At 41.8% G+C, this 15,775-nt stretch overlaps 1 protein-coding gene across 1 annotated transcript in view; it reads right to left on the bottom strand.

Moving 5' to 3' along the window:
• Positions 1-4,277: 4,277 nt before the first annotated feature.
• Positions 4,278-15,775, bottom strand: part of LOC138972601 (amyloid-beta precursor-like protein) — a 66,878-nt gene continuing 55,380 nt past the window's right edge. The window contains exons 5-11 of the mRNA XM_070345254.1: positions 14,375-14,646; positions 12,641-12,736; positions 11,394-11,546; positions 10,164-10,392; positions 9,641-9,745; positions 7,926-8,137; positions 4,278-7,338 (exon numbers count right to left, since the gene is read on the bottom strand). Of these exons, the coding sequence (XP_070201355.1) occupies positions 7,072-7,338; positions 7,926-8,137; positions 9,641-9,745; positions 10,164-10,392; positions 11,394-11,546; positions 12,641-12,736; positions 14,375-14,646 (1,334 nt within the window). The 3' untranslated portion in view covers positions 4,278-7,071. The remainder of the gene's footprint in view (positions 7,339-7,925; positions 8,138-9,640; positions 9,746-10,163; positions 10,393-11,393; positions 11,547-12,640; positions 12,737-14,374; positions 14,647-15,775) is intronic.

Below are 15,775 nucleotides of genomic sequence, written 5' to 3' on the forward strand. Positions count from 1 at the left end.
ATACATGTTATGATGTAATACATGTATTGAAATCATGTTTCAGAGGCAAATAATTGAGATGTGTGGGTGGGGGGGGGGGGGGGGGGGGCATTAACAGAGAGAAACAATAACTTTCTTCTTGTTATTTTTTACGAGAACTTTTTTCTTCTTTTTTACATTTAGTCAAGTTTTGACTAAATGTTTTAACATAGAGGGGGAATCGAGACGAGGGTGTGGTGTATGTGTATGTATGTGTGTGTGTGTGTATGTGTAGAGCGATTCAGATAAACTACTGGACCGATCTTCATGAAACTTTACATAAGAGTTCCAGGGTATAATATCCCCAGACGTATTTTTCATTTGGTTGGTAAATGTCTTTGATGACGTCATATCCGGCTTTTTGTAAAAGTTGAGGCAGCACTGTCACGCTCTCATTTTTCAACCAAATTGGTTGAAATTTTAGTTAAGTAATCTTCAACGAAGCGCGGACTTTGGTATTGCATTTTAGCTTAGAAGCTTAAAAATTAATTAATGAGTTTGCTAATTAAAGTTGTCATTAAAATCGATTTTTCGTAAACAGATTTAAATTTGATTGCATTGTATTCTGCATCTTCTCCTGAATTCAAAAATATTAGATATGTCATGTTTACTAAAAAAATGTGCTCAGAATGAAAGAAAAAAGGTTCAGTAAGTACTACGGACGCGTGCTCCGCAGCGACTCCTTACTTTGTGTGTACACACTGTTTGGGTTGAGGCTTTGTTTTTATACATTACTTGAGCGTCATCTCTGTCTCTGCATTTTTTTTTTATCCCCACCTATTTTATGAGTATTTAAAAAATAATAAAAAAAATTGGGGGGGGGGGGGGGGGGGGTAGGATTTTCATCAGTGTGTATAGCAGATTCTTTTGTTGTTGTTAATATATTTTCATTTCATTATAATACTCACATGCATGGTCCTTCTGGTGTTCTCGCATGCACACAGCCACACACACACACACACACACACACACACACACACACACACACACACACACACACACACACACACACAGCCACACACACACACACATCTACACACACACACATGTACACACACACACACACAAACACACACACACACACAACACACACACACACACAGCCACACACACACACACACACACACACACAGCCACACACACACACACATGTACACACACACACATGTACACACACACACACACACACACACACACACAGCCACCCACACACACGTACACACACACACACACACACACACACACACACACACACACACAGTAAATTGTGCAGATTAGCTGGTATAAACACACACACACACACACAGAGAAGTGTACAGATTAGCTGTTTTAAAGTGCCCTCACAATTGTTAGATTTGTACGCATATCAAATAATGAGTTGATGATGATTCCCACACCACAGAAAATGCAATCAGTAGCAGATGTTCTAACGATTCACCACAATGATAATCATCATTTATTCTTGTTTTTATATGTTTTATACGCCTTTTGTTTTATTACTAATGTGTCTTTGGGTGATATGTTATGTTTCACAGCATTTGTAATTTTGGTTATTAATATGCTTCTTTTTTGACTCACATGCGAAGCAAAAGTGAGTCTATGTACTCACCCGAGTCGTCCGTCCGTCCGGAAAACTTTAACGTTGGATATTTCTTGGACACTATTCAGTCTATGAGTACCAAATTTGGCAAGATGGTGTATGATGACAAGGCCCCAAAAAACATACATAGCATCTTGACCTTGCTTCAAGGTCAAGGTCGCAGGGGCCATAAATGTTGTCTAAAAAACAGCTATTTTTCACATTTTTCCCATTTTCTCTGAAGTTTTTGAGATTCAATACCTCACCTATATATGATATATAGGGCGAAGTAAGCCCCATCTTTTGATACCAGTTTGGTTTACCTTGCTTCAAGGTCAAGGTCACAGGAGCTCTTCAAAGTTGGATTGTATACATATTTTGAAGTGACCTTGACCCTGAACTATGGAAGATAACTGTTTCAAACTTAAAAATTATGTGGGGCACATGTTATGCTTTCATCATGAGACACATTTGGTCACATATGATCAAGGTCAAGGTCACTTTGACCCTTATGAAATGTGACCAAAATAAGGTAGTGAACCACTAAAAGTGACCATATCTCATGGTAGAAAGAGCCAATAAGCACCATTGTACTTCCTATGTCTTGAATTAACAGGTTTGTGTTGCATGACCTTGGATGACCTTGACCTTGGGTCAAGGTCACATGTATTTTGGTAGGAAAAATGTGTAAAGCAGTTCTTAGTGTATGATGTCATTGCTAGGTTTAGTTACCCTAAAGGTCGAGGTCAAGCATGTGAGTCGTATGGGCTTTGCCCTTCTTGTTCTTTAAGTATATGTCATAAGGGGAAGAATTTACCCGATGCTCCCCAGCATGTCGTAAGAGGCGACTAACGGATTCTGTTTCTCCTTTTACCCTTGTTAAGTGTTTCTTGTATAGAATATAGTCAATGTTTGTAAAGATTTTAGTCAAGCAGTATGTAAGAAATGTTAAGTCCTTTGTACTGGAAACTTGCATTCTCCCAGTAAGGTAATATATTGTACTACGTTGCAAGCCCCTGGAGCAAATTTTTGATTAGTGCTTTCGTGAACAAGAAACAATTAACAAGTGGCTCTATCCCATCTTCCCCCTTCGCGATATAACCCTTCGTGGTTGAAAACGACGTTAAACACCAAATAAAGAAAGAAAGACAAAACAAGTGTTACTCACAAATAAATAGTAGGGAAGCCTGTATGTGTCATGCATTACCCTGATATGTATTTGACAGCATTTTTTTTTGACATTTTGTATTGCTCTACTATTTTGCCTAATTGCGTCTCCAATGTGCTACTAATCAGTTTCACAATGTATGCATATGAACATTTATTTTAATTGTGTACAGACGTAAAGGATATTTTTAATTTCTATGGGTGTTGCTTTGTATAAAAAGTATGGAAGAAATATGTGTTGCATGTGATGCAGATATTTTTAATTATTTATGCCGTGTTATAATAAAAGTCAATGTGATCGATGAATACAAAAATGTGTTATGTTTAATTTGGCGTGTGTATGTATGTAGACATGTGTGAAGGGTGGGACTGACTACTTGAGTTTTAAGACCAGTAATTGGCCGCTATGAGTGTTTTTACCAAGCTACCCCACCCCTTTACTTCTCTTCTTTTGTCTTATTTCTGCCTTACCAGTCCTTTCACCTATATTTCCTTCCAAGAAAACTCTCCCTGCTATTCCTTGCAGTTTTCCAATTCTTTTCTTGTTGTCTTATTCCTACCTGACTGGATCCATCACCTTTATTTCACTTACCAAAAGTCTTCTTTTCCACATCCTTATTTCTCTGCACCCCGCATGTCGTAAGAGGCGACTAACGGATTCTGTTCCTCCTTTTACCCTTGTTAAGTGGTTCTTGTATAGAATATAGTCAATGTTTGTAAAGATTTTAGTCAAGCAGTATGTAAGAAATGTTTAGTCCTTTGTACTGGAAACTTGCATTCTCCCAGTGAGGTCATATATTGTACTACGTTGCAAGCCCCTGGAGCAATTTTTTGATTAGTGCTTTTGTGAACAAGAAACACTTAACAAGTGGCTCTATCCCATCTCCCCCCTTTACCCTATCCCATCTCCCCCCTTTCCCCCGTCGCGATATAACCTTCGTGGTTGAAAACGACGTTAAACACCAAATAAAGAAATAAAGAATTGGCCGCTATTGCGACCCCGGACGCATAATGTGTGCATTAGAAGTGTGTCTATGGCCAAGTTGGGCACACAACTGTACACCATTTTCTGTTGAAAGGGTTGAACACTCTTATATCTTATTTCTTTTCAGGGAGGAAATGACATTGTATTGAATAACGGCTTAATCATAGTGTTGTCAGTAATTGTCCTTAATGATATTACAACACCACGGTGCAAGCAGATTGCAGTCACTGGAGTGCTTGCTCTCTGCGTTTCTCCAGCACACATTCACACACCCAGTATAATTAAGAGACTGACAAGCCTGTTCAGAACGATTCAGGGTTAGCTTAGAGGGCTCATACAGTACACTGCCTGTCATGTACACAAACACACTATATTCCACTCTCTCCCTTGCACGCATTACAAGCCTGCTCAAAACCAGAGTGAGCTCTGGAGGCTTCAGATACACACACACACACACATATCCCTCACACACGCACCGCCCCACTCTCTCTCTCTCACACACACACACACACACAGAGAAAAAAAGCCTTCTTAGGTGGAAATGGCTTTTATTGGCTACAAAACAGTCTGTACAAAGTGTACAACACATCTTGGTAACTGAACTTGGTGTGAACAACTGAAACGTCGCAAGCGAGCAAAGGAGAAACACAATACACACAGACTACGGTGACAGGAAAATATGGCTTCAGACTCAAAAAACACTGGAGTGCAATGTTGATGGTGGATGATGAAAACGAGCACAGTGACGTACAATCCTAACCGCCATTTCCACACTGACTAAGTCTAGATGTAAAAACATGGTCTGGTCTGCACATGGTGAAGTATGAGAAATACCACATTTTCCCTATCTTGCCACCTCGGAGGTATTCCCTTGTACTGTGGGAGTCACCGGAATGAATCTTTCTAGTACAAAGATGTACTTCCAGGAGATTGTTTCAGGAGAACGTGTCAAATATTATCCAATCATCTCCTAGAGCCCTCCCTCCTTCCCTGGGAAACCAATCACAGGCAGCCAGCACTAACCTTATTTGACCAATCACAAGCCAGTTCACAAAAACCCTGCACTTGGCAAACCAATCAGATCACAGTTCTGTTCCAGGCTTCTTCAGAGAGAGGAGAAAAATGGCTGCCTGTGATGACTTACCCAGTGGGTCAAAGACAAAAATAAATATCTGCTGTTGGCTGGAATGTGAGACACGGAAGTCTGTCTTCGTTTCAGAAATTACTTTCAGCTACGGTTCTCTCAAGGACTCTAGGAGAGACTTGATGCGAAACTACGCATACAAAAATTATGATTCTTAATACGGTATAACAACAGCTAAGAATAAAACGTACTATACATACAAAAACATGTAACCCCTTCACATGTCTTGCACTAAGTCTCAAGCCAACATGACAAAAAATATGCCAACAACAATGACTGTCCATTATCACATGAAACCAAGCTTTGTTTACCTTCATATCTCCGGCTACAGTTTGTTCCGACATCTACTGACACTGTGGCAAACACATAGCTGACAGCAAAAAACAGTACACACACACCTGATGACAAACAATAGTACAACTGCAATTTACCGTGAATAAAACATACACACAGCTTAGTTTGCGACCTAATCAGTAATACAATTAATAAATGCAGCAGCTCCGAAAAGTCTAAAAAGGAAAAACAGAAATACATGATAAAATGCTCTATAAAAAAGTGTATACAAAATAAAGACAGACAGACCGCCGGTATATAGATTGAAGTCTGCAGGACAAGACAGAACGAGAAAAGTGCTCAAGAGATGGTGTATTATACACACTTACGTATACAAACGGGGAATGAGATTGGAAGTATGGAGGGAAATTATACAACCACATGAGAACATGGTTGAATTATGAAATCCGGCCTAGCTGATGTGGATGAAATGATTGAATCAATGATCGCAAATTTGAAGTCATATACCGCTACTGAGCGAAAAGAGCTTTTCACTACAAACAGCCGAACACTTGTGATATAAATTTTCATGAAAGTAAACCGTCACAAGAAAAGAAAAATTGATGACAAACTGTGCGAAAAAGCTGGTGTTTTGCACTGAGATGAAGAAAAAGCAGACTTTGTTCCTATTTCAAACTGAGGTAAGCAATATTAATACGATGACAATTTAAAACCACAAAATATGTACACTTTGATCCGGTGATTCCAGCACTAGAAGATGACGAACATGATTTTGTCAAGAGAAAGTCAAATCAAATCGGTGTAAGCTAGCTTTTTTTATCGGAAAAATCGAAAACATCAACTGATTCAGTCTAAGTCTTTATTTTCAAACCTTAATTTTCAACTGTCAACATCACATGTTCAATAACTTTTGACTTTTTCAGTGCGGAGAAAACAAAAATTTGCACTTTCTACCGCACGATTTAAAAATAGATTTTGCAAAAAGAGTAATTCTTGAATTTTTCATTCTTTCTTTCTTTTTGTCTGTCCAAAAATCTGTGGGTATCTTTGTGAAAATGTGAACACTCCCTGAAAATGCACCACACAGGAGACAAGGAACCATAGAATAATGAAATTCCATGCACAGAGAAAAGAACAGATTAATGAGCGATGGAAGTTTCTAGGCCAAAATGACACACAGAGTGAGCTAGGAGAGGATGCAGTAAGAAGGCGGTAGACACACACAGAGTGCATGCACTCTGGCCCGGTTAACATTTCATGCGTGAATACAACTCCAATGGTTTGATCAAGCTACACATTCAGTGACATCCGCACCACAAAGTCTACCACCTTTCTTTGTTCTCATCATTTAATTGCTACATGGTGTTCATTTCTCCGCATAAGAGCTTGCAACCGGTGCAAAATACACAAAACAAAGAAAGTGTTGGTTCAACTAATGTAATAAAAATGAACACAGGTTTTAGTTTTCTTCCTACCCCTACCATCTGACTGTCTGCCAAAAAATGACAGACAAACGTCAAACCCCTTTCTTCCTCAAGAAATTGTTTTGTGCAATAAACAGCACTATACTGAAGTCGGGGTAAAAATATTAAACAGTAAAACAAATCCCTGTTTTCCCATTTTTGATTTGATACGCAAGACAATCAGATACACTCCACAAAAGGAGTCAAAACTAGTGGTAATCAAAACAGTTCTTATTGTGATTCTTTCAGTAATATCCTTTCTTGTGAAGCTCAGTGAAAACAAGTCTCTGAGAAGTCTATCTCATCAAGCTTCTCATTAAAAAAAATTCCTCAAATTTGTTACCCTTCTTTCCCGTCTACAAACCCCCCCACTACTTTTATACAAAAGGAAAAAAAGATGATGGAATCCAACTGCTGTTTTCTATTTTGTAGTTGCCACTTCAAAATATCTGTAGGTGGGGTTTTCATATCCGTTCATCTGCATGTTGGCGACGTGTCGTTCCTCGGGGGAGGCGGCTGGGTCCACCTCAACGTAGCCGTGCGTGACGTTCATGCGACTGTTGGAGCGACGACGCAGCATCACCACGGCAACCACCAGCACCACAAAGATGGCCACCGAGCCGATGGCGATACCGAAGGTGGTGCCCAGCTGTGCTGTGCTGCCCACTGCTGAGGAGGTGTGCAGGTTCTGTGGAGACGAGAAACACACGTGCCTTAAACATTGCTTAGTTCAACGTCTGTCATCATTATTGAAAACAAGACAAAAGCCAGAAGTGCCTGTGTGACTTTGGACACGGAGTCGTAACACACGCAAGCTCAGGGGTAAACGTGCTCCCAGGATACTGGTGGGGTGAAACAGAGGTCGCTGGGTGGCATACAAACAATAACCAACACCATCTCAATCGTTTTTTTACTCCAGCAGTATGTGTCAGACACACAAACTCGACTTTTCAATACAGTGTAAAAAAAAAAAAAAATGTCTCAAAAAACGACGTAAATTCGCTAATCTTTTTCACATTGCAGTAAAATAAAGTCATCAAATCCGTCAGCCTACGAGAATAAAAACTTTATTCATTTCTACACCCATTTTAATCACTTTCAAAGATAAACTGAAACACAACGGGAGGTTTTATTGGGGTAAGGGTGCCGTTCAACACCATTTCTGAGCCATAACCAAATGACAACGGCATAATAAACAGAAACAAATAGACAGTTGTTCCTTTGATCTCAAGAATCTTTTTTCTTTTTTTTCTTTTTGTTGGTACAAGTACTAACCTGCTCTGCATGAATGGCGTCGTGCTGAATGTGAGCAGGCTGGGGCTTCTTGGGCAGGTAGTCGTGCTCGTTCTCCATCTCGTCGCTGCTGTCCTCGTCAAAGCTGTCCTCGCTGATATCACTGTCGGCGTCCGAGTCCGTGCTCATGTCGTTGACAATCTTCTCGATCCTCTGAGGCAGGGCTTCCGCGTTGTTGTCAGCTGGAACTTCATCTGTTGAAGGAGAGGGAAAAAGATAAAAATGCGAGGACCAGATACAGTCGAACTCCCAGACCTGGGAACCCCTGTTTTGCACTTTGAGTATTCTCAAACAAACTTGGTGTATTTTCAAAACAAGAAGAGCAAACGCTCGATCGAGTCACTTTCGCAGTTCTGAATATTATATGAGGCATCAGATGGACAGGAAGAAATTGCTATTCACAACACAATGAGTCACGTTCACATAAAAAATTTGAGCCCGGTCACTTTTATAGTTTCCGAGAAAAGCCCAACGTTAAGTTGTGTGTTGCCGAACAGAAAAGGCTAGTTATCTCCCTTGTTTTTCTGATAACGTTCGTAAAAGGCTACAGATGTAAATACTTTGATGTAAAGAATAATCCTACAAAGTTTCAATCACATCCGATGAACTTTGTCAAAGATATAAAATGTCTAATTTTTCCTTTGACGCTGACCTGTGACCTTGAAAAAGGTCAAAGGTCAACGAAACCATCGTTAAAGTGTAGAGGTCATTGGAGGTCACGACTAAACAAAATATGAGCCCGATCGCTTTGATAGTTTCCGAGAAAAGATATAAAATGTCTAATTTTTCCTTTGACGCTGACCTGTGACCTTGAAAAAGGTCAAAGGTCAACGAAACCATCGTTAAAGTGTAGAGGTCATTGGAGGTCACGACTAAACAAAATATGAGCCCGATCGCTTTGATAGTTTCCGAGAAAAGTCCAACGTTAAGGTGGTGTCTACGGACGGCCGGCCGGCCGGACGGCCGGCCGGCCGGCCGGACAGACTAACACTGACCGATTACATAGAGTCACTTTTTCTCAAGTGACTCAAAAATGAGCGTACTCCACACAGCGTTTGCACATCCATGATTAAAACATGCCTCATGCGCGTCCGTCACACCGTTAATTAAGTTTACCTATACATTTAAAACAAATGCTTTTTTCAATTTTTACTGACAAAAACTGTACCGTATTTGACGGACTACAAGCCGCGACTTTTAAAAAAAAAAATTCGCATTGCGGCTTATAAAACTGGCACTAATTAAAGAACAACTAGACCAACGACAATGTCTGTGTGTCGAAGAGACAGTGTGAACGTTACCAGCATGCACCAAACAATGGGGATTCCATTCAAAACACGCACCCTGACAAGCGGATCAGGGGCAGGCACAACCCAAGTATTTCCACATTGGTCCTTTTCTGGCAGTACTGAACAGCCAAATATCTATTTCTTCTTCCATTGCTTGTCTTTTGTGCGCCTCTCATGTTATCACACCTCTTAAAAGGCCCCAATGGAAGACTTGTTCAGTATCCCAGCAGCTCCTGCCAGACATCGGCCAAACATTAGTTTTGTTATGCTTCCAAAGTCACCGGCCTTGGCAGCTCTCGCCAGATGGTCGTACCGCATGCTCTGCATTGCTATTAAGTTTGCGAGAGCTTGGAATACTGATAGGGTCTATAGCTGGTAGGTGTTTGAATCAAAGTGAAGCCAACGTACCGCTGTCGCTGTCGGAGTCAGTCTGGATGTTGGATGTTGAGGGGTCGGGCAGCACAACGTTGCGGATGCGTGTGGCAAGGTCGTCAAACTTCTTCATGAAGTCCTCTGCAACAACACACACAAGTCTCTTCAAACTTGACCACATTTCAATGGAACGCCATATGCACTGCAGTAAGATGCCTATTTTTTTCTTTCACTAGAGTGTTCCCCGATTTTCCACTGACATCATGGGTATCCGCAATCACCACTGTCAACAACCTGTTTCCAACTTACCTGTTTTGACAAATCCTCCATGCATTGCTGACACAGCTTGAGTTAAGACAATGTCCAACCATAAATAAATCCCTGCGCCTTGAATATGTGCGCGACATAAATTGCATAAAATAAAATATAAATAAAAAAAATAAATCCCTGCGCTTAGAACTGTGCCCACGGAATACGCGCGATATAAGCCTCATATTGATTGATTGATTGAGTTAAGACAATTTCCAACCATCAACCATAGCAATTCTCCCTCACTCACCGATTTCAGGTCGCACTTTGCGCTCAACCTCGGGGTATCTCTCCAACATCTGCAGGGCCTGCTCCATGCGCTGCTGACACAGCTGGAGGTGCTGGAGCACGTGGGGGTGGATGCGGGTGGCCTCGACGGACATGGCGGCCTTGACGTGGCTGTAGTGGTTGACCGTGTGCATGCTGTCCTTCTCCTCGGCCTTGATGTAGTTGCGCAGGTTCTTGGCGATACGCATCACCTGGAAAAAGTTAATTGAATAAAGTTCGTGAAGTTGCCTCGAAATCAGCGTATGGCTGTTAGGTAAAAACGGTCATACATGTAAAAACCCACCAGTGCAGAAAAAAATCAAGTGCACCTGGGAGTTTCAGCCCATGAAAGCAAAAGAAGAATGTTTGTAGGGTTAATGCTTCTTCTTTTTTGTGCTTCAATAAATAAGCCCGTGCCCCCTACAAAATGTCCTTTTTCAACTGAAACGTGGAAGGATGCCTCCTGACGTTTTTGAAACGATAGGTAGGAACCTTAAAGTAATGTTATCATGACGTTTTCAGCAGACTTTAATGCTGTACAATGAATTCACATCTTCAATCAATCAATATGAGGCTTATATCGCGCGTATTCCGTGGGTACAGTTCTAAGCGCAGGGATTTGTTTTGATTTTGTTATGCAATTTATATCGCGCACATATTCAAGGCGCAGGGATTTATTTATGCCGTGTGAGATGGAATTTTTTTACACAATACATCACGCATTCACATCGGCCAGCAGATCGCAGCCATTTCGGCGCATATCCTACTTTTCACGGCCTATTATTCCAAGTCACACAGGTATTTTGGTGGACATTTTTATCTATGCCTATACAATTTTGCCAGGAAAGACCCTTTTGTCAATCGTGGGATCTTTAACGTGCAAAACATCACAATCCCAGAAAAAAATGCAATGGAGTTCACAAAAACAAAGGATTACCTGTTTAATGTACAGGAGAAAATAATTTTAAAATGTGGAAAGGGCATCAAGTCACATCAACAAAAATGAGATGCAGCACAAGACCTAAATCCACACTATGTTTCAGCTGAGGCTGAACCATGTATACATATATAATACATACCTTTTTTATATTTTTTATTTATTCATTTACTTTTCTTTTTGTTTCACATTGCCGTGAGATCTCGCAGGACGAGGCATTTAATAAGTGTTTATTGTTATGATTATCATTACACAAAGAGACAACCATACACTCACATCTCCCTTCTCCAGGGACCTCATGTACTTGTCCATGGCCACACGTTTGCGCTGGTTGAGGTCGGACTGCACCTTCTGCTGGTGGAGCGCCACGATCTGCTGCTTCTCCGCGATGTCCTCCTGCTCGTAGGCGTTGTACAGGCGCTGGAAGCGCTGCAAGCACAAAGAGTCATTGTTCAATACAGGGTCGGTAATCATTGTACCGTGGAACACCTTTTATGACACCTCCCCCAATTTCAGACCCCCTCTTTTCTAACAACCTCTTTTTTTCCCTAGATTCTCAGTAAATGAACCCCCAACTTAATAATACTCCCTCCCTTTTAAGACCCTTTTTTTTTTTTTTAGATTTTCTGTAAATTAATGGGATCTTAAGACTCCCTCCTTTTCAACTCTTGATTTTCTGTAATTTAATGGGATCTTTAGACTCCCTCCTTTTCAACTCTTGATTTTTCTGTAATTTAATGGGATCTTTAGACTCCCTCCTTTTCAACTCTTGATTTTCTGTAATTTAATGGGATCTTTAGACTCCCTCCTTTTCAACTCTTGATTTTTCTGTAATTTAATGGGATCTTTAGACTCCCTCCTTTTCAACTCTTGATTTTCTGTAATTAATGGAAGTCTTAAAATGGGATTGGGGGGGGGGGGGGGGGGGGAGGTCCCACTGCTATAGGCTGAAAAACAGATACCCTATTTATTTTTGTATTTTTCATTTCGCTTTCATTACTTTATGATCCCATTAAGGTATAATCAGCCACCTGCACTGTATGCACAATCACCACAAATCTGTTATGTGCTAACGTGCTGACATAAGGGTGGGACATGGACACCATATCCGAGTCTGCAACTGAGCAATCCCCTCCCTCCCCCCCCCCCCTCCACCATCAAGAGACTTTCAGTGCTGTCCTGATAAAATGATCATCACATGTGCATTGCTATCTGTCAAAACATCAGAAGCTCTAACTGTAATTGCAGTGCTTTCTTAACCAAAGTAAGGATAATAACTGTGTCTCTACTTGTCATGCTTTGTTTCTCGTTTTCAATCTCCCTTTCACCCTTAGCTTGAAACAAAAAGAGCGATTTTCAATTATCTCAGACACTTGCTGCAAATGTCATCTGTGGAATACTCAAACTGCATCTTTCCTTTTGTTTTATTTTTTTATGTTCTTTTTTGTGTGTCTCTCAGTCCTGATTCCTGATTATATCTCCCCCCCCCATTCCTTTATCTCATTAATATTTCCTTCCCATACCTCAGTGATCTCCTTGCTGAGTTTCTCGGCGGTCTTGGGGTCGTTCTTGCGGACCTCGTTGACATGGTCACGTGCTGCCGTCCATTCCTTCATCAGCTGTAACAACAGACACACATCATTCAGGTCAGTCACCCAGTGCACACAACTACAGGTAAGTCAGTCACCCAGTGCACACAACTACAGGTTAACTCCATAATCTTTTTAAATTTGTGTATAAAGTGATTGTGAAGCTTATAGAGTCCTTTGTCGCTGCCCTACACGCCACCAGGCGTGAAAGGCAGTAAGTAAGTAAGAAGCTTATACACCGGAAGCGCCTAATGTGATGTTTTTTCTCAATTATACCTCAAAAGTGGGAGTTGCGCCCTATTAACGAAGCGCCTTATAATCCCGAAAGTACGGTAATGCATTTTGTTTTGTTTTTTCTATTTGGTTTCGCTTGCATGCTACCCAGTATTTGTTGTTGTTGTTGCATGTACTTGTGGTTTTCAAGCCCCGGAGACGTTGACTGTGAACTAGGGGTATTTGTTGTTGACTGTGAATTAGGGGTATTTGTTGTTGACTGTGAACTAGGGGTATTTGTTGTTGTTGTTGCATGTACTTGTGGTTTTCAAGCCCCCGAGACGTTGACTGTGAACTAGGGGTATTTGTTGTTGTTGTTGCATGTACTTGTGGTTTTCAAGCCCCTGAGACGTTGACTGTGAACTAGGGGTATTTGTTGTTGACTGTGAATTAGGGGTATTTGTTGTTGACTGTGAACTAGGGGTATTTGTTGTTGACTGTGAACTAGGGGTATTTGTTATGTGCATGCATCCACACAGATGTGTACTGACACCGGAAAATGTCTGCACAAAGTTGACTCTTGGGAATAAATTCTCCACAGAAATAGGATTCAAACCCACGCAAGCAACAACGCGGTTTCAATGCCAGCATGCTGCACAATAGCCTAGCAGTGTTTTCTGCCTTATAGACCACCACTAAAACTTCTCATGCTTGACATAATAAAGTTAAGTTGAATGGACTCAACTTGACAATGAAATAGACGATGTTCACAAATCACTGTGTCAGGTTTGTTTGGGTTATGAAAGAGTGAATACCCTTACATTTCCGGGGACAAATCAAACCTTGTCCACATGTTCAGACGCACCCCTCACCTGATTGGCAACACAATGCGTGTCCCTCTAAAAGGAAGGGTATGCTTCACTAGAGCACTGGACTTGTGATCGGAAGGTCGCAGGTTCGAATTCGTGCCGGGACGGACACGGGTCAACTTTATGTGCAGACCCAGAGACGGAAGCCATGTCCCACCCCCGTGTCATCACAATGGCACGTAAAAGACCTTGGTCATTCTGCCATAAGCGCAGGTGGCTGAATACACCTAAACACGCAGACACCTGGGTAGCGCGACTCCGTTGCTGCTAGCTTTCCACTGGGAGGAAGCGACCCGAATTTCCCAGCGATGGGACAATAAAGTAATGAAAATGAAATGAAATATTTGACAAGCCATACAACCCTGACAGTTCTAGGGGAATTCCACTATACAGCATCACGTTCCACTACATTGCCAATTCGGCTATATCGCACAACATGCTCGGAACCCCACAAAAAAACCCACCCAGGACCAAACAATTTCCGATGCAAAAATGGTGAAACCATTTTTTTTAACTCATCAGTTGTCCCGGTTACACGACATGAAGATTTTTTAAACTTGTGAAACGGAATGAGTCTATTACTTACCTGAGTGTTCTTGGCCTCCTGCAGCTTGTGCATGAACTGGCGAGCGGCAATAAACTTCTGGTGCTCGTTGTGGAAGACAGAGGGCATGGCCTCGCCCTTGAGGTAGTTCTCGTACAGGTTGACCTTGCCCGTGTCGTCCACGTCGTTCTCCTGGCTCTCCCAGGCATCAAAGTCGTCGTCCTCTTCGTCGCCGTCATCCTGGTCCTCGCTCTGGCTGTCGCTGTCGTCATCTTCGTCGACTGGGGCGGGTGTGGGGTGCACGTGGGTGGGAGCTGAAAACAGAGAGAGAGGATGTGAGGTTAGTTAGTTAGTTGTTGATACTGGCAGGAGGATGGTGAGAGAGGGTGTGTGTGTGTATGTGCGTCTGTGCGTGTGTGTGTGTGTGTGTGTGCGTGCGTGCGTGCATGCGTGCGTGCGTGTGTGTGTGCGTGCGTGCATGTGTGTGTGTGTGTGTGTGTGCATGATACTAATGTGTGTGCACGCATGTGTGTATGACTGAGAGAGAGAGAGAGAGAGAGAGAGAGAGAGAGAGAGAGAGAGAGAGAGAGAGAGAGAGAGAGAGAGAGAGAGAGAGAGAGAGAGAGAGAAAGAGAGAGAGAAACACACAAACAAAAACGTTTAATGCTGAACCTAGCCCGACACCTCCAGACTCTCAGTGTCAAAACCAAACAACATGAACACCTGCAGGTAGACAGACGACTTTTTCTCAATTTTTTTACAACCTGAGAAATTCACAAATACATGCATGACATCTCTGTCTGGGTCACATTAGACTGACATTCAAGTGATATTTAAATTTCAACTTCAGTATTATCAGTCACCCAAGTCCCGGCCCCAAAATCATACCAATTAACCAGCATATGCAACATAATCGGAACATCCAATAAGCAGCTTCATTCCTTTAATCAGGGCACATACAAACCTAATAAGCATATCAAATTTAAACACTTTCTTCAGCGTCCGTAACTAATTTAGATAGGCTAATTATCCCTCTTTTTTCACCAGACAGAATTAGGAATGCCCCAATTACTTCAAACTCTGTGTGTAGGAGCTACACAACACTCGAAAGTGCAACGTAAGCAGAAGACAAGAAAAACAGCTACTAATGTAACATCATCCGCAGTGCTTTGCTTACATACATAACAGGACCATCTGTTCTTTTGCATAAATGCCTGCCTGAATGGAAAGAGGGGGAGAAAAAGTCTGAAGGAGACACACCATTGAGTATGAGAGAGAGAGAGAGAGAGAGAGAGAGAGAGAGAGAGAGAGAGAGAGAGAGAGAGAGAGAGAGAGAGAGAGAGAGAGAGAGAGAGAGGGAGGGAGAGAGAGAGAGAGAGAGAGAGAGAGAGAGAGAGACAGAGAGAGACAGAGACAGAGACAGAGAGAGAGAGAGACATGCAG

Source organism: Littorina saxatilis, linkage group LG8 (assembly GCF_037325665.1).
Source record: "Littorina saxatilis isolate snail1 linkage group LG8, US_GU_Lsax_2.0, whole genome shotgun sequence".
Taxonomy (NCBI): Eukaryota; Metazoa; Mollusca; class Gastropoda; order Littorinimorpha; family Littorinidae; genus Littorina; species Littorina saxatilis.